The following is a 19,772-nucleotide window of genomic DNA, read 5'->3' on the forward strand; positions in this document are numbered from 1 at the left end:
AGCCATTTCGCTTCCATCCATGTGCAGAGGAGAAGCTCACCATGGCATTCTCATGGGGGCTATCCACTCTTTAAGCTTCTGGTCTCTCTTTAAACATTCTTCTCAGATCTTCCTCATGTGGGTCCATCATCCAGGTGTGGGGATGGGCACCAGAGGAGCCACATTTCCGTCTCCTCCTCTGCTCCATTAAGCTCTATGGCATTTGTCCTTGAAGATAACTCCATTCCGTGACAGTGTCTCTTGACATCTGTGTCAATTCCATCATTGTCCAGTTATGAGAGCAGGGATGGACACCTTACAGGGCTAAGAGGTTACTTTTTGTGTATGGATTCCTTGTTTATATCCTTTGCTCTTAGTTCTGTGGAGTTGCTTAAATACCTTTGGACTTCGTCTTTTACAATAATTTTAAGCTTTGGTGTAATGAATCTTCCAGTCTTTCCTTTTATAATTCATGTTGCCATGTGGTTTAGGAACTCTTTTCCTATCCCCAAATCATAGAGATTATCAGAAGAAAATACAAGGCTCAACTTAAAGCTTTCTTTTCACTTTTAGCTCTTGGATCTATGGTAAATTTATTTTTGTGTATGATTTGATGTAGGGACATAACTGTATGTATTTTGCATATGGTGAGCCCGTTTCCCCAGAACCACTTGACTAATCATCAGTCCTTTCTCCACAGATGCCACTTCTTTTGTTCCCACACCCATTCACTAGGTAGTCATTGCTTGACTGGTGACAAGAATGACCAAGATAGAGCCCTAAAGATAAGGGCCCTCAGAAATAAATCGACAAAAGATTTGTACCTCAAACGCTTGGGTTCTAGGGCTGTCCTTCAACTCTTTGCTTGAACATTTCCCCTGGGCAGGTCTCCCTCACTACATCCTCCCCACACATCCATTTCTGCCTACCAACTCAATGGTGGCACAAGAGAGAGAATGAGCAAATCTATTATTCTGTGTTGCATGATTTTTATTGCATGTGTATCTTCCCTGCCAGACTCTTAACCCTCAATCACAGGGATTATGTCTTTTCATCTTTATTCCCCAAATCTAGCATGGGCTAATGCTCAGATGTCAAAAATTGTTCCTCAAATTTTGTGATGAGTTTATCCTAACTATGACTTCAGAAAGACTTTAAGGCTAATAGGGTATGAGATGAACAAAATTCAACTATACTTTGAATTCCTTTCTTTAATAGTTACAGAGATATTATGACATTCAATTACATATTTGATTTCATTTATCTTAATATAGCTATCAATCATGAATATTCAAAAGAAAGTGAATGTTAGCTAGAACAAATATTAGTATACAAAAATGGGTACACAAATAAAATGCTAGTCATCTATGATACAGACCATCTTATAAAAAATGTGTTTATGTGTACCTACACATGGCAATGAGCTGAGTTTGATAATGGGGTAAAATTTGGTTACTCTCTGGTCATTAGCATTGAAAATTTAACTGATTTCAGCTACAGTGTAGTTACTCAAACACACACCCACACACCCACATCCTCTCCCACACACATATACCCAAGTGGGTAAATTTTTCATTAAGTAAATTTGGAAAAATTTTAAATTTTCTGGTATAGAACTTTTAGAAAACATCTCAAAAAAGCTTCCTCAAAATATCAAGTGTTGGCCTCACTGATAAGCCCTCAGTGGTAAGTGTTCAACTGGAAATACAGTAAAATAGATTATTTTATTTACTGGGTACTTTTTCATTGTCTGTTTCTCCCACTTAATTCACCACTATAATTCGAACATCCTCAAGAATGTCTAGCAACAAATGTATATGTGTACACAAACAAGTGCTTAGAGCAAGGTATTATTAAAGTTGAGGAAGATACAAATTGATCCAGAATGATAGTTATTTAGCCAACAAGAAATGCCTTAAATGCATAGATGCTATAATCAGATAAAGTCAGATTCCTACTCTGATGGCTAGGAATCAAGTGACACTTTTCCACTGAAAATGAAATATGAGTTGAAGAGGGATTAAACTGCTTTGGAATTTGGGCAAGCCAAGCCCATATCATTGAACTTTTTCAATTACAGATCCAATAAGCAGCTAGACACTGAATAGAATTGCATCTGAATACCTTGGTTCAGCCATGACTATGTCACCATAAGATTTGGGCCAAGGAGACACAGAGTCCTCAGTCATGCAGTGTGTCCAGAAGACCTGCCCTGCCTTCTTTACAGAACTGTTGTGAGAATCAAGTGCGATTAAAATAGGTATATTCTTATCTTCAGTAATATTTATAAGCAATATGTCCTTATTACAATCAACACTGTAAAGGAGAGTCATTGTAGCAGGCATGGTAGGGGAGCCACTTGGCTCTCTCTTGAAAGAGGAACTTGTTAATGAGTGGGCTATCTGAAAGCCTTCCTCTGTAGAAGCTTCTGGATCTCCCACAGCATCAGAAGGTTGTGTTTTCCCTGAGCAGTCTCTGGGAATGACTTACATGGTGCTGTGTGTCCTAAGACCTAGCCATTTCTGCCTCACATGGGACTGTATCCTCTATGAGCAATCCTTGCTCTGAATGGTACCAGCGGCCTGACCAGGACTCTCTCAGAGCTCTATCTCAGCTGGCTGGTTTCCTTACTCCCACCTCCCTCCTTCTCTCTCTCCTTTCATAGGGGTCAGACCACGTCACAGTCCAAAAGCTCTCCCTGCCTAGTCCTATTCCTTCCCCTCACCCCTTATCTCTCTCAGGCATCACCTCTAACAAATATTTGCATTTCTGACTCTTGTCTTGGCATCTGAGTTCTAGAAGACCCAACTAACATGATCCCTCAAACCCTAATCATCTCAAAAACAACCCTGTCAATATTTTGAATTTTATCTTTCTTTCCAGAGATTTTCATTATAGATAAGCATGGTGGGCTTTTTATTTTAAGATGGTTGATTTCTACCTCCTCTTCCTCTTCCAATCATATCAGGCATTTATGAATGAAGCATTTTGAAGAACATAAGCCTCATAAAATGCTAGACACCAGCAGATGCTCACCCTTTTTGACAACCATGATGCTTGAGGAGACTCAGACACTTCTTGAGCACACAGTGTTGAATGGTGCAAACCAGTGAATCAGAGTTCGTGGGCATCTTCCAAAAGCTTTGTAGAGGGAGGCTCAGATTCTTCCTGCATCCCAGCTGGGACCTCCACATGCTGGCCTGAGTTTGCCGAAGTCTAGCTGAGAGTGACCAGAAGCCACAATTCCTGCAGCTCTGAACAGTACGCTCCTTAGAAGCCACAGTTCAGGTCTGCTCAGCTCCTGGTTTCTATGTGATCCCATGCAGGTGCCCTGGAAGGGAGACTCAGTGGGGCATCAGGAACTCGAACCGTCAAAGAGCTCCTACATCAAATGCTCCTGACCTGACTTAGAGACATAACTTCCCACTGACCTTGGGAAAGCTGAACCCATGCAGCTGTCGGGTTGGTTGGTAGGTAGACTTTTAGAACTCCTCTGAGAGCATTCCTCGGTTGCTGTTTTAGAGGAGAGAATCCCAAGCATGGTTCCCATTGTTATCTCTTTCCTTCTAATTCGGTTTTGATTTTACTTCTGCCTTAATGCTACTCTTGCATAAATATTTCATACATTTCATGTATAGGCTTTTGTAACATTTGAAGTCATTATGTAGATTGATTTCAACCAGAACTCTCTTTCTCTCTCTCTCTCTTTTTTTAAATTTACTCCACTAAAGAGTTTATTTATTTATATATTTCAGTGCAGGCAAATCTGTATTTCCAAATGGTGTCTTTCTAGCTTTTCAACTTGATGATAAAATTCCATGGGGAATGTACTTGGGAAGGCATGCTAGGATGGAGCCAGGCAAAATGGGTAAAGATGTGTGCTCCCTTTTTACACTGAATGGGACCAGTAACTTTTCTCAGCCTCTTACTCCTTATTTGTATTATAAAATAGGAATAATGTAAGATCCTTTTAGCTTTAGGAGGGAACAGTATCAGGAGGCATGCAATATTCCTTCAAAATAGCACTAATCTGAGGATACTTCTCTTCTTTTGAAGGGAAGTCCATAATTGGAATTAAAAAAAAAAAAAAAACACAACACTTTCGCTCAGACTTAGGCTTACTCCCTTACTGCAAATCTGCTAATTCCATTTGTCTTAAAGCCACTCAAAACAGAGTCCTGGAGGCTGGGCCCACAGCCCTCTATCCCCGGAGTGAAAGCATTTCTGATTTCTGTCTTATAGGTGATATTTGCAAACACTTTACTTTTCTGTTACATTCCTTCCCTAAAATTGAGGTTTCAGGATTACAAATAAAATAGAGCTTACATTCACCAACATCTTCAGCATAAGGAATCTCAAAAACATTGTACCTTCACAGGTCCTACCACTTCTGAAACAAAGGCAGGACCAGGTCCTATAAAGAGAATAGGTATGGGAGTCTCACCCAGATTTGTCCCATGCTAGCTGCAAACATCTAAGCAAAGCTTCTCATCGCCTTTATTTCTCATCTGGAAGGATGGTGACCCATGGGGACCACGTTTATAGTTTTCTCTTTAGGAGATATTTTTTAAAAGCCCGTTTTTATTTTTTCTTCTTACCAATATTTCTTCTGTGGTTTGAACTTTCAAAACTGAGATCAATTTCCCAATTTCCATTATAGAATGTTTTCCTTTTCTCCGAAGTCAAAAAAGGGATCCCTCCAAGCCACAGAAAAATCGTCTTTTGAAATCAATGAAAAGTGGGTAGAGGTATTGGATCTGGTGGGATTGGAACCCCAGAGAAAACAAAATCGGACTACCAAGGTGAGAAGCACCTGCTGAGGGGGAGGGGCTGAGTCAGGTAGCATTGCTCCCTGTGGATTCCAGTTTTGTCTTTCCCGTCAATTAGTACGATGGGAAAATACTTGTAGTGTTCGATGATGTCTTCCACTGAATTAAACTTCTGAAACACAGAAAAGAAAGTTAATGAAAATTTGAATATTTTTTATGTTGGTGGGTTAAAGCACAGAATAAGATGCTTCATTTTCCTTAGGGAAGACGTTAATATATTTTTTTTTAAACTGTGAAGCTGTGTCAGGAAGTGTCAAAAAAATAAAAGAAAAGAAAAGAAACTGAAAAGACAGCTCCTGAAAGATGAGTGGTAAAAATGTTATCATGGGAGAGTAAGATGGTTGGGGAGACCAAAAGTGAGCAAGTCAGGGCTTGACCTGCACTGAGTGGATTGGTGGGAAGGCCTGCAGTGAGCTCCCCTTCCAGAAACCCCTGTGTTCCAGTGAGTCCTGGGGTAATCAGAAGGAATAGAGCCAGCCACAAGGTTCTGGCAGTTCTTAGCCAATGACCTTTCCTTCCCTGGGCTTCTTGTGAAATAATGAGGTGACAGCGGATCTTTACTTTTATGTTCCTGGAAATGCACAGATGAAGGGTTGTGGTGATTGAATGGACAGTAGTGAGATTATTTCAAGTTTAGGGAATCAGCACGTGCTTTGCTGAAGACACAGAACTGAGATGGGCTATACCTTCTGGGTGTCTAGATAAAGGGACAAGAAGGCTTAAGGATTCTAAAAGCAGAGGAAGAAGCATGAACAAAGGCAGGTGTTGAAGATGTGAGGACCCAGAGGGTGGTTCTGATGAGCTGAGTTTGGGTGTGCCCTCAAAGGAAATCCTGGAGGGTGAGTAGGAAGAGCTCACTCAGCCTGCCTTGCACGCCTTAAGACAATGTTGAGCTAAGGAGGCTTGGCTGTAACCCTAGGAGGCGAGGAGGTCAGGGGGAATGGCGTTCATGGAAGAGCTAAGGAAACTGCAGCTCAGGGATGTGGGCTGACCTGCTTCGAGGTCACAAAGGCAGGGGCCCAGGACCAGGAATGCAACCTGTTTTTTCTGGACAAAAGTTGTCTGCTTTTCCCTTATACAGCTTGCCTACAGCTTGTGATCCTGGGTTCCAACAGGCTGGGATAGAGAAGGCACAGCTTGAAGGGAGGGAGCCCTGGTGGGGAAGCCTTGGATGCTGCTCTAGTTTTGTGAACCCTCCTTCTGCCCCGTGTGCCCAGCACAGCAATGTTTGCAGGCCTTCAGGATATTCAAAAGGGAATGGCATCGTCATGGTGCCTGTCCTCATGGAGATTGCATTCTGTTGGGAGCAGACGGAAAATAGCTTCCTATACAAGGAGGTAATTTTACTTAGGAATAATGTGCTCTGAAAATAATTAACTCAGAACTCAAGAACATCACTAGGCCCCCCACGAACCATCCCTCAGGGCTGCCTGTGGCTACTGGGAGGGAACTCCTTTTCCTTGGGGGAGCACTGCGTTGAAAAGCTAAAGGTCTGTAACCACCGTGGTGGTCCCCTCCTTCCTGCCACTTGTGGCTGATGTGAAGAATAAGGGGGAAGACTTGGGTAAAGAGGCAGGGAACGACGAATCTCCTGACATGGCCCAAGATCCACTCCATCCCTGCCCATCCTGAGGACTGAGTCCACAAGCTTCCCCATTGTTCCTACCACAGCTCATCTGTCTTAGGTTCTGTCTTTTTAACTACAACAGCCCTGCTTGACTCTGTGACTTGCTCCTGTGCACCTGTTACTGGATCTGGTTTCAAGGAGATAACCCATCGGTCCACCCCTGAGACGTACACAATAAATACTAATTCCTACCTGATGCTAAAGTAAGGTGGTTTCCTGGTTGTGCCACAGGGAATAAGGATAGTGTTAGAGAACTTGGATGTGAAGGGCCTTTGGGGACCAAATGCCTGAGTTCCTAACTAGGCTCTCCCACTCACTAGCTGTGTGACCTCAAGCAAGTTTCTCACACTCTCTGTTTCAGTTCCTCTATCGATGAAAAGCAATGGTAAGTAACATCAGGACCCACCTCCAAGGGCCCTTGTGAGGATTAGTTGAATTGACAGTTGACACATAGTCAGCATTTAGAGGACAGCGTGGTATACATTGAGTGCTCAATACATGTCTCATTATCGTGACCTCATCCCTTTTGGGTTTGCCAAGAATATGCACAAAGAGCAATGAGGTCACTGGAGAAGTTTATAGATGATTATTGTATACCTCCAGGAAGGCTTTTTTTTTTTTTTTTTTTTTTTTTGTATTTCACTTCCAGTTATAAACTAAGAACAGTGTTTTCTTTCTCTTTTTTCAAGTTTGACAAAACTGAAAGTGAGTAATGAAAAGAAGCTTCTCATGTGGAACTCTTCTGCAAAACTGGTTAATCCACATGATAAAGAGGAAAGCCTCTTCCCTGATCTTCATCTTCAGAGGGAAAACGCCTGTTTCCTCTTCTCATTCCTGCTATCTTCAGGATGGTCTTGAAATAATAAGTGTGATATTAATTGTTTTAATAATCTACTGCATGGATGCCATTTTACATGAAATTATAATTTTAATAAGTTGTAGGAAGCAAGCGAGGCAGGAGTGATAAATCATTACTGTCATTTCTTATTATGCCCTTGTAGTGATTGGCCCACAACTGATATATTATTTCCCTAAAGAGACTTCTTAAAAATATTATAATGAAGCTCTTATTTTCATATGAAATGGTTTTTCCAGGAGAGGAGCAAATGTCACCCTAATATTAAATCTTAAAATGTCTTTAAACCTTTTGTATTTGCTTTATATCCCAATAGAAGGCAATGATTCAATGCCAGAAGAGTAAAGAAATCTGCGAGCACACGTAGGAGTGAAAGAAGAAAAGAGAGAGGCAGGGAAATGAGAAGTTGTGATCTTGTGGGTTCATTGTTGGTCTCTACTTATTAGTCTTTAAAGTTTGATTCACCAAGTAAACATCAAGCATAATTTTTCGGCCACTTATCATAACCATTTGCAGGGCAAGGAAAGGTCTGATGATGGAAGTGGCTCACTTCTATGAGCTTTCACAGAAACCTTGACCCACATGGTTTCTGAAGTCAGATGCAGGTTAGCGGTTGGCAGCAGGTGAAGCTCTGTGGGTTACTAATGGCAGGTGCTTCTCTTGCTGGGGCTGGTGTTTTAGTAGTGGCTAAATATTTCCAGTCTCACCCCTGCTTAGGCGTGTGCATCGATGGGCACAGATGAGCATGGTAGCCCCTGGGCAGTAAGGACTCTGTGTCCCCAAAATGGAGCATGAAGTCTAGCATAGTGTAGGCATAAAATGAATGGTGGGGCAATAACTGAGCAAATGGGTAGACTGGGCTGAAAGGTGGTCGGTCCCCCAGAGATACATCATGCCCCAATCCCAGGAATCTGTATTGCCCTATATGTCAAGAGTGGATAGTATTTCTCATGACAAAAGATGGAATCAGTTAAAGCAATTGCACTACTGGGTATTTACCCTAAAGATACAAATGTAGTGATCAGAAAGGGCACGTGCACCCCAATGATTATGGCAGCAATGTCCACAATAGCCAAACTATGGAAGGAACCCAGATGTCTATCAACAGATGAATGGATAAAGAAGATGTGGTATATATATGTATATGTGTGTGTGCATGTATGTGTGTGTATGTATATACACACATATACATACATACATACATATATACAGTGGAATACTGTGCAGTCATCAAAAATGAAATCTTGCCCTTTGCAATGATGTGGGTGGAATTAGAGGGTACTATGGTGAGCGAAATAAGTCAATCAAAGAAAGACAATTATCATATGATCTCTCCGAGGAATTTGAGAGGCAGGGTGGGGGGTTGTGGGGTGTAGGGAAGGAAAAAATGAAACAAGATGTGATTGGAAGGGAGACAGACCATAAGAGACTCAATCTCAGGAAACAACCTGAGGGTTGCTGGGGGGGATATGGAGAGGGTGGTTGGGTTATGGACATTGGGGAGGGTATGTGCTATGGTGAAAGCTGTGAAATGTGTAAGCCTGATGATTCACAGACCTGTACCCCTGGGGCAAATAATATATTATATGTTAATTTTTAAAAAAAAAAGATGGGGTCTGTTGAGGATCTTCCTAGGAGGAGGGAATTCTGGGTTATCCCTAAAAGCAGTCATGCATACCTGTACCAGATTGAAGCACAGGGAGGAGATTCATCCAGAGAAGAGGAAGAGATTAGAGCAGATGCAGAGATTAGGGCGATAGGACCCATGGGACAAGGAGCTGAGGCTTGCCCACAGCCACCAGCAGCTGAAAGGGGCAAGGAGGGACCTTCCCTCCATGTCCAGAAGCCCTGCTGATACTTCGATTTCAGATGTCTAGCTGCCAAAACCACAAGAGAAGGCATTTCTGATGTTTGAAGTCACCAACTTGGTGGTGCTCTGTTAGAGGACCCAGGGCATGAAGACACGGGGGTCTTTCCTAAATCTAAATTCAGACATGAGGTTCTAGCCACGTGGCTGACAGGATGACACAAACACCTACCAATGCAGCAAAATGGACCTCCCCAGGCCTATTCTTGGGAGATGTGGGTGGGTTTGCTTCCCTTTTGTGCTTGAGAAGATGTTGGCATGCTCGCTTTCTGGAGCCTTGTCCAGGCATCCCCTGCCACCCTCACATCCTGGGGAGGGCTGTGCCTCACTAGTTCCCCGGGGGCACAGACCCAAGGCAGAGGCACTTGGGAATCATTTCTGACGGAAACCCCTACTCACTAAGCACCTGCCTCTGTGTGTCTGAGTGTCTACGTGACTGTGTTTATGTCACCTCATCTAAGATGTAATAACTCCCTTAAGAGGGGTGTCACTGTGTTGGATGTGTGGTTAAATTCTCAAGTTTGCAAGGCAGCCCAAAAGTCACACAAAACCAAAATTATCTTTGACAACCCTGTATCTCATCACCTTGCTCCCGCAGAGTCAAACTAAGATACTATTTCTTTATGCAAGCCCCAGAGGAAGTAGCTGGGGTTGGCTTGCACTCAGCAGAGCCTTCCTGTATCACATTCTCTCTCCTTTTTGTAAAACTGGGAGCGTCTTCCCCAGCAGAGTGGGGGCTCCCGTGGCTGGTGAGGGGCAGGAGGGAGCTGAGAGCAAGCTAGACTGGCCCAGTCTGGCACCAGCGTCCGGCTCGCAAGGCAGGAAAAGTGTACAGTTGGGAAGTGTCCTTTCTCATCTGGTGTCTGGTGCACAGTAAGCTTCACGAAAGTGTTAACTCTCCTTCACCCCGCATTCTGGATGGTTTCCGGGCAGGCTACTGGTTTTTGGCATTTGGTCACGATGTTACCCGAGACCATAGGAGTATTTTAGCAGAATGAAAAATGAAGCCCAGTCTTGCCCTGTACCTGCTGTGACTGGGGGGCCCGTTACTTAACATTTGTGTCTCACTGTCACTGTTAAGTGGAAATATCGGTGGCACCATCGTCGCAGGTTGTCCAGGAAGGAATACATTGCTGAAGTTAATTAGTAATTGTTCACGGCATAGGATAGGCCTTGTGCACGGCAAACATGCAGGTGTTAAATAAATGTAGGAAAAAGGAGGCTGGCTTGGGGGGGAAACGAATGGGAGGAGAAGACTCCGGAATAACCCAAAAAGGGTTTTCTTAAAATAGGCATTTGAATCCTTGAGGGGTCCTTGGTGCCGATAATTAGAGCAGCTCACCTGGAAGCTGACGGTCTAATCTGGGCTGTCATAGTTGGCAAGCGCTTCCCTGCTGAGGCGGGAACTGGCTTACGATCTGATTCAACGCTATTCAGATGTCATCCGGAGTAAGATCGCCGTCTCCTCTGTTAGGAGCAGACCAAAGTGTGGCATGTGGGGGGAAAGCTGTTGTGACCTCTTTAGGTCCTCACTGTTGTGTCCTCACTGGTAAATGGGTCTCAGTAATGCACGCTTCTCTGAGGTTTTTTGAGGTCCAGGTAAAAGAGCAAGTGACACAGCATCTCGCAGAGGCCCTGCGGGTCAGGGCGCATGATTTCCACTTGCTCTGTGTCCCGATCATTTAAAAGTCACAATACAACTTTTTTTTTTTTTTTTTTTTTTTTTTTTTAAAGAACATGGGAAATTCTAGGAGGTGGAAGAAGCTAGAAAGGTTGGAGGGAGACTGAACTGGAATGTCCACTAACCATATGCATCTGGTTCCGGGGAACTGTACCCCAGTTATTACATCCGGGAATAAGAATGAAAGCATAATAACTCACATCTACCGTGGGCTTGCTAAGTGTCAGGCTGGCTCGGAATGGGGTTACATTCGTTAAGTCACTAATCCTCATCACGAAAGGGAATATTGGCTATTCTCTTCATCTTTGCTGTCTTCTCTCAGTGTGGCTGCACTTAGCAGATTTATGTATTAATCTCTCTCCACTCTCACTCTCAATTATGACCAGACTTTCCCAGGCTCTTGAAAAGGCCAGTGTGGACCACACCTCTCCAGCTACGCGCGATACTCCAAAAGGGCTCTGGGTCGGATACTGGGTTTAAGCTGCGGTCTTCACGCAGCCCCTAATGGGATCCTCACATACACACGTTCCTGATGCGCTCTGGCAGCCCTGGCCGTGTCCTTCACTTTGATCTCTACTGTCCTTCACTTTGATCTCACAATGGATAGTTGTGTGAAAGTTCTGGATCTATGCTGGATTTGTTTTCTCAGTCCTCCATGACAAAGGGCCGCAGAAGGGGCAGGGTGGGGGCACCTGAACAACAGTCCAGGAGTCTAGAAGTCCAAGATCAACGTGTTGGCAGGGTTGGTTCTACCTGAGGCCTCTCTTCTTGCTGTGTAGGCACCGTCCTCTTGCTGTGACCTTATGTCTGTGCATGTCTGTGTCCTAATCTCCTTACAGAGACACCAGACATACTGTTCTAGGGCCCACATACGTGACCTCATTTTACCTTCATCCCCTCTTTAAAGACTTTAGCTCCAAATACAGTTCTATTTGGAGGTCCTAGGGGTTAAGGCTTCAACACAGGGATCTGGGAGGAGTCGGGGGTGGGGGGCACAAGTCAGTACATAATATAGACCAACAGATAACACTGAGGTCTGGAGATGCTAAATGAAAATTCCTGAATTAGAGAAGTCTGGACAAGAAAAGAACATTGCATTTCACTTTGAAGAAACTAAAGCCCAGAGACATTAAGTGACTGGTCTGAGCTCACATACTTAGTAAGCGGTGATGCAGAACTTGCCCCCTACCCTTCCCTTCCAGTCCCACCTTCCTTTCAAGAAGAGTTGACAGAGTAGCTTCTCCTCACCCTCTCAGTACTCCTGTGTCTCTAGCCATTTACATAACTTTCTGAGCCTCAGTTTCCCTACCTCTAAGGTTGAAGCAATTGTTGTAGCAAGGAGTCGTCAAGGGTTCACGCGAGGTGATACGGAGACCAGGCCGACTGCAAGCACACTCAGCAAAATCCAGTCTCCTTCCTCCTTTGTTTTTATGCAGTGAATCTGGAAGGCCTTAACTGATGGATTCTCTCCTGAAGCCGCCTGTCAGCAGGTCTGTACTGAGGACGGGCATGCCCAACATGGCACCGCATACTGTGACTGAGCGCACGTTCAATTTGGAGACACAACTAAGTGTTCCTCATGCCAGCAGGTAGGGTGTGGAACGCCAGCTGTGGGGGTTTGGCGTGGGGGTGGGGAAGGAATGTGGTGTTAACACTAACTTCAGCTTCAGGGGAGACCCCCGGGGAGGCAGAATTTGGATATGTCCTGCAGAATGACTTTCCTTCGATGGGCAGATCTGCATGGACAGGGTATGGAATGGTCAGGAGTGGCTGGGGCCCATGGGCTGAAGTTTAAGGTGGGCAGGGATGCTTGTAGAAGGAGCTGGAAGGGAGTTAGTCTCCACCTCCAGGGTGGCATTCTTTTCTCCCCCACCAAGCAGTCATGGGGATATGATGGGTGACTTGGCCAGCATTCCTCGCAGTCTCCCCTTGCTGTCTTTGATCTGGGAAAGGGAAGCTGTCAGGTCATACCCACCTCATCTCCCCTCAGTCCTGTCCCCAGGGCAAACTGCTGATTCTTCTCCAGGAAACGGATTTTCACATTGTAGACTTTGTTCCCATAAAACACCACCAGCACGTAGGGTTCTGCCCTGGATTTCGTGGAACAGTCTCGGACCAAGAAAGTGCCATCCTGAAGCAGAAGGAAGAATGGTTTTATCTCAGGCAGGCCAGCATCCCAGGCCTGATGGTGTTGGCTGTAGTGACACTTGTCTGTGCCACGTTCCCATGTGGCTTGTTTTTTGGCAAAACAGTTCTTCGTGAAATTTCATTCAATGCATATTTGAGGGTCAGCCCATGTAAGGTTTCTTGTTACTTTCTAAAAAGTGTACCAGTCAGATCAGGACATCCCCTTCTTCCAAATCTTACACTGTCCCCCACTGGCATCAATGTCGTGTCTACAACCTTAGCATGATGTTTGGGGATAAATGCTCCAGCCTGTCTTGGGGTTTGGTTTCTGAAAACTCTGGCTCCAGCCAAGGTTTCCGAAAGGCACCTCTTGCTTTTGGGCTCTCAGCTTTTACACAGGCCACCTCATCTGCATGGAGAAGCTCTCCACCTCCCCTCCTAGGCGTGCTTTCTTCACCTTCCCTGTTCCCATATATCCTGTTCTGCCTGATGCTCAGGTGTTAGTCTAGAGACAGTGGGAGCCACTGCAAGCTTTAGCAAGGGAGGCTTTTAGCATAATACAAGGGGCCTGTGAGTGGGGAGATGTTAATATAGGGCTAGGGTCCCCCCAAAAGATGTGGGGTTTCAGTCATTGGTAGCAGCATGAGCAGACATATGAGGGAGGGGCTAACATAGACTCTGGTGAGGGGAAGGCAGGTGCAGGGGAAGAAGAGGAGACAGAAGAGGGATTGGGAAGGACACCCAGAAGCTTCAGTGTGACGGGAGCCAAGGGAGGAGATGGGGAGTTTCCAAAAGAAGGTCAGCAGTGTGAGATGGCTTGAGGGCTGTGAAAAGCCACACTGCAGGGACCAGGCCCACCTGGGGAATAGCTGAGGCTGGAGGTCTGGTCATTAAAGGCTAGGAAATGGAGTAAGTTTCCTAAACAGAAGCACCCCGCAATGCTGGTTTTGTGGCTACACTGTGCCTTTTGTATGATGAAAAGTATTGAAAAATCTGTAGCTGTAATTGCATAGATTCTTACATAGATGGTTACAAATAATCTAGAATAGATCTAATTAGGTGTGTGAGGACTTACTATTTTTTATAGATAGATATTACATATAATAATTTATGTTTATAACTAATTGTTACATATAGTTATCTCCATGTAGACTATATCTTATATCTATATATACCTATTATGCAAAACTAATATTTATCATTATAGATACAGAGAATAATGATTATAATACTTATACTAATACTATAAATATATTGTTTATAAATAATACTAAGAAACTGTAGACATGTGATAATTCTGATAGCTAGGGTTTATTGCGACTTGCTCTCAAGTTGCATTTTAGGGTCACCTGGGTGGCTCAATCAGTTAACTGTCTGCCTTTGGCTTAGGTCATGATCTCAGGGTCCTGGGGTCAAGCCCCTCGTTGGGCTTCCTCCTGAATAGAGAGTCTGCTTCTCTCTCTCTCTCTCTGCCCCCTTCCTCCTGCTTGTGCGCGTACTCTCTCCCTCTCAAATAAGTAAATACAATCTTTAAAAAAAAGATGCTAAGCATTTTACATTATTTCATGTGATGTTTACATAAAATTTGAGAAGTTATTTTATCCCCATTTTACAGATAAGGGAAGTAGGGTCTTAATTGCTTAAGTGAATCCACTAATGCCTCATGGCTAGTTAGTAGATTACCTAATAGTCTAGTCCAAGTTTTTGCCCTTTAAATATATTAGCCTCTGAGTACATAAAGTGGGGTTGAAGAATCTTCTGGAACTTGTTCTACATAAAACATTCAGCGGTAATTGAAGCCTTAAGATTCAAGCACAGAACATTGCCCAAGATCAGGAAGGGAGAAGACGCCAAGACATGGAACAAATTTTTGGATTTATCATCTTAACTTCTGTGATGAGTTTGTCACCATGAATCTAGGCAATCCTGCAATTTAAATGAAATTATCTTTCATTAATTAGAAACATGTTTTAGCAAAACTGAGACAAACAGAATAGGAAAAGATGAAGTCATGCAACTGAGATGCAGTTTTCTCAGTGTTTTTTGGGCAGAAACAGGCACACAGGGGGAGGGGGTGGCAAAAGGAGCCTTGACTGAGTGCCCAGATGTTGCTGGAAGGACATTAGGGGTGCATATGTTGGTCTTTTAGCACGATCCACACAGCGGCTCCTGGAAGCAGGTCCGCTCAGTGTAATTTTTCTGTTGGCAAACAGCTCAGAGAGTATAGTGACTCATTTGGTGCTGGTTAGCCAGGATGAGGAAGCAAGGTTGGAGCTGACGTCCTGCTCCCCCATCTACCCAGGAGACGTCAACTAGGGTGGGATTCCCTGGGGAGGGGTCAGGGAGGGTCGTGTAGGCAGGGCATCACCTAGCCACCTACGGCTATCCAATGGAAAGTAAAGAACTGTGATGACTACTATAGGCAGCTGTGGTTTTGTGGAAAGAGCACTGATCTTGAATATAGGTTCTGTCCCCTTTTCCACTTTTTCCTCTTTATGACTGAGACCTTGATTTAGACTCCGGTTCCTTATGTAGAAAATGAGATTGTTCCGTGGACTTCTAATATGTTTGGGATACTTTGTTAGCAACTGTGTTAGTTTCCTCCTGCTGTTAGAACAATCTACCATGAACTTCATGGACTAAAACACAAATTTATTCTCCTACAGTTCTGGAGGCTGAGGTCTGATAAGGGTTTGACGGGGCTAAAAGCAAGGGTCGTAGTATTGGTGTCCTTCTGGAGGCCCTCGGGAAGAATGCGTTTCCTTGACTTTTTTCTTCCAGAGGCCGCCAGGGGTCCTTCACTTAGAACCCCCACGTCTTCCTCTTCTAAGGATTCTTGTGATTACTTAGAATCTGCTCAGCTCATACAAGATAGTGTCCTCATCTCAAGATTCTTAATTTAATCACACATGCAAAGCCCTTTTTCCAAGTAAGGAGGTGTATTCACAAGGTCTGGGGATTAGGTCTGGGGTTTCTTGTCAGGGGGCATCATTCAATTTACCCTAGAAACTAACATCTAATTTATCTCATTTAATTTCACAATATCATTTCTGAGAGCTACATTTTACTAAACTTTATTGGGGCCCTATCATTTATCCACCCATTTACTAATTAACTAACTCCATCTTTGTATTTCCTCATTCAATAACAAACATTGCACTGGTTTGTTAGAGGTTTTGATGATCCAACAGTCTTGAGAACCTTTCTGTCACTTTGGAGAGATTTCTCACAGCCTAATAGAGCTCTCTGCTCATAATAGAATAGTAATTTAATAACTGTTTGCTCTTGGTGATGATGGTTCTAGTGTCATTTGATCTGATCTTAAGTAATTTCATGTCTTTTCTCTTTTTGGACAAATGGTAGATTTGTCCGTGTCCACCCCCTTGGAAGTTAGGCCTGGCCATGTGAATCACTTTGGCCAATGAAATGTGAGCAGAGATGAGTATTACTTTTGAGAAGATGTGGTAAGGGCCAGCATGTGATTGGTGTGAGCTCACATGAAGACATGGTCTCTACCAGCTTAGATCTATGCACCCAAACCTTTGTAGATCACAGAGCTCAAGCAAGAAAGTTTTGCTATGCTAAGCAACTGAGAACTTGGGGTAGTTAATACAGAAACCTATCATATCCTGACTAGGACATTATTCATGATCCCTGTACCCTTCCTGGAGACAGGAGATATAAAGGCCCACCTCTAGGGACACTTGGGTGGCTCAGTTGGTTAAGCCACTGCCTTCAGCTTAGGTCATGATCCCAGGGTCCTGGGATCGAGTTCCACATTGGGCTCCTTGCTCAACAGGGAGCTGGCTTCTCTCTCTGCCTGCCACTCTGCCTACTTGTGCTCTCTGTCTCTCCTTCTCTTTCTCTAATAAATAAATAAATAAGTAAATAAATAAAATCTTAAAAAAAAATTAAAAAGACCTGCCTGTACTTTGGGTAGACCTTTAGTAACGACATGAACTGGGAAGAAAGTAGAAGGAAGGCATTTTCCATGGTGACCACCATTCATACCCCAGCTTCCACATCTGATCTCCAAAGTCATTCCTTAGGGTTCATTTAACTGTTTCATTTAATCCATAAAGAAACCTAAACTTAAAAATATTTTTAAAAAGATTTCAATTAGCCAACATCATTAGTTTTAGAGGTAGAGTTCAGTAATTCATCAGTTGCATATAACACCCAGTGCTCATCATATCACATACCCTCCTTAAAGATAATTTGGAAGAAGGGCAAGTCACAAGATGAATAAGTGACACAGCCATTTCCCCCTTTTAATGACAACCTCCTGAGCATTGAGAGATCCAGGCTGGTGCATCAAAGCACACTGCTCGCTATGTGCTGGGACCTTTCGGCAGAAAACCAGAGATGGCTGCAGACAGGGTGCAGTGGCCCCTCTACAAGGTGTTACCTTGTTCTCCTTCCTTAATGCCTCTTCCACTGCCTGGCGACTGTGTTCTCCGATGTACCAGTCATTCCGTTGGACATCCTGTGGTGCAGATAGATGGTGAATATTTTAGGGTCAAAAAGAAGTACTAACTTTAATCAATTAATTAACTAAAGTGTGCTTTTTGTTCCATTAGGGTCAAACCACAGTTTGATTTATAGTAAATACGCAGCCCCAAAATTTTATCCCTGGATCTGGAAATGGACACAAGAAAAGTAACCACAGCTTACTGTTCTAGGAAACTGGCACAACAGAGTCCGTCTGTCATTGAAAGTAATGAGAAATTTTGCTCCCATCTATTGAGAAAGGCCCTTTGGCACCACGCTCAAAATGGGTCATAAACACTCTATCTACCAGTGCTTTCTGAATCTGCACCTGCTGAAGGTGCAGAAGGTGGGAGGTGTATTGTTTGTGAAGCTGGCGTGACCTTAGTCCTTGAAAAACCAGCAGGGGAGGGGAAGGCACAGATCAAGAGTGTCTTTGTAGAACTTGTGTCAAGTCACATGTGGTAGAACTGGGATTCGAACCCTGGCCTTCTGGATTTCTCTCTGTACCATGATACCCTATTATACTAACTCATTTATTTTGATGATAAAATCCACCATAACAGAAGAAAGGGCTGCCAGGGAGATGTGCCATGAATCTACAATTCCTTTACTGGATTCCAAGGATGATAACATTAAACAGTCCCCTGTGTGAGTCCAGCCTTTCCAAGGCCATTCTTCATTCATTATTAAGTCCACTCCCATAATAATCCTGTGTGGTAGGCATGTCAGGATAGTGCAGGCTTAAGGAGTCAGCATCTGTCACATGGTTAGCAAGAGCTAGGTAAGGGACAGCAGGTCCTTGTGCTCTCCATCTGAGTCTCTGGTCCTCCCAGTGCATACTGGAATGGAGATCCTTCCAGCAATGGGTACACCACCAAGCATATGTGAGTTCCACTGGGAGAGGCATGAGCTAGCTCCAGCCTGAGTCTGCCACCTCACCGGCTACCTCCCTCCAGGCTGAGTGCATGGGTCCGGCCAGCCAGATGTGCTCGCTGGTCTCTGGACATGCGTCACTTCAGGGCATGAGCCAGGCCTGCTGCCTAGAAACCACCCCATGCCTCACCCTTTTCTCCTGCCTGGCTCTGCCATTCTCTTTCATCCAGTTGGGGAGCAAAGTCGTCTCTTATTTAAGACTCCCTTTGGAATAATTTCCTCTACCTAGTCCCTGCCCCCTTGGGAAGGTCCAGAGACAGGAGGAGCTCTGCTTGACCCCTGAGAAGCCACGTCACAGGCTCCAGAAAGAAAGGAGCCTCAGAGCCCTATCCCTCTCACAAGTGGGAGCTCTCAGAGCTCAGAGCAGTCTGCTGCTTCTGGAGGGTCTCTCAGATAGACTGGGGCTTGGCAGGGCTCAGTCAGGGTGCATTTCAGCCATTCTGATTTTATTTACTTGCTCAAACTGGAAGGCACTTAGAGATTTTATAGTCCTGTTTTCTTTAGGTGTGGTCATGAGTCCTGGCAGACAAGTTTAGGTGGTACTCAGATACAGCATTAAATAACTCTTGAGTTACCTGGGGGAGAAGTAGCCTCCTTTCAGTTCTCTCTCTAGCCCTTTGAAAAATTCAAGGGGAATGTTTCATTTTTGTTCTAGTATGTCCTTAATATCTCTCTGGCTTTTCTGATCTCTTCTGCAACAGAAGAACAGTCCTTATGCTGAGAACCATTAGTGAGTGGTGGGATCTTGCTCCATTTTAATGGCCTTGTTTTGTTTGAGCTAAAGTGACTTAAAAGTGTTGTAAAATGTACATAACATAAGATTTAGCATTTAAGCCATTTTTGAGTTTATAATGCAGTGACATCAAGTACATTCTCATGGTTTTGCAAACAGCACCACTGTCCATCTCCAAAGCTTTGTCATCATTACAAACTGAAGTTATGTGTGTGTGTGTGTGTGTGTGTGTGTGTGTGTGTGTGTGTGTTTATACCAGGAGGTGGAAATAGTCCAAATACTCATTATACATATACATATATATATATATGTAACAGGATACTGCAGGGATTCTCTCTCTCTATATAAATATATATATATATATATAAAATAGAAATATAAATACAAACATATATGTATTTTTATATACAAATATAACATAAAATAATAAATAAATATATATAAAGTCGCTGCTGTATCCCTATTTATGTATATTATATATTTTAATATATTTTGTATATTATATATTATTTATATTAGATATATTATGTAAATATATAATTGAAATATTATATAGATATATAGTTTACATTTTATTATTAATATCGTATAAATGTTTTATATATACAAAGTGAGTACTTGGATTATTTCTACTTTTTGGCATTATTGT

General features: G+C 43.5%; 1 protein-coding gene across 1 annotated transcript in view; it reads right to left on the reverse strand.

Moving 5' to 3' along the window:
* Positions 1–1,175: 1,175 nt before the first annotated feature.
* CLNK (cytokine dependent hematopoietic cell linker) overlaps positions 1,176–19,772 on the reverse strand; it is a 165,574-nt gene continuing 146,977 nt past the window's right edge. Inside the window, exons 17-19 of the mRNA XM_013044762.2 lie at positions 17,375–17,452; positions 12,815–12,970; positions 1,176–4,920 (exon numbers count right to left, since the gene is read on the reverse strand). Coding sequence (XP_012900216.1) covers positions 4,774–4,920; positions 12,815–12,970; positions 17,375–17,452 — 381 coding nt within the window. The 3' untranslated portion in view covers positions 1,176–4,773. The remainder of the gene's footprint in view (positions 4,921–12,814; positions 12,971–17,374; positions 17,453–19,772) is intronic.

The sequence above is a fragment of the Mustela putorius genome, unplaced genomic scaffold, assembly GCF_011764305.1.
Source record: "Mustela putorius furo isolate JIRA1106 unplaced genomic scaffold, ASM1176430v1.1 tig00000083_pilon_pilon_pilon, whole genome shotgun sequence".
Classification (NCBI taxonomy): Eukaryota; Metazoa; Chordata; class Mammalia; order Carnivora; family Mustelidae; genus Mustela; species Mustela putorius.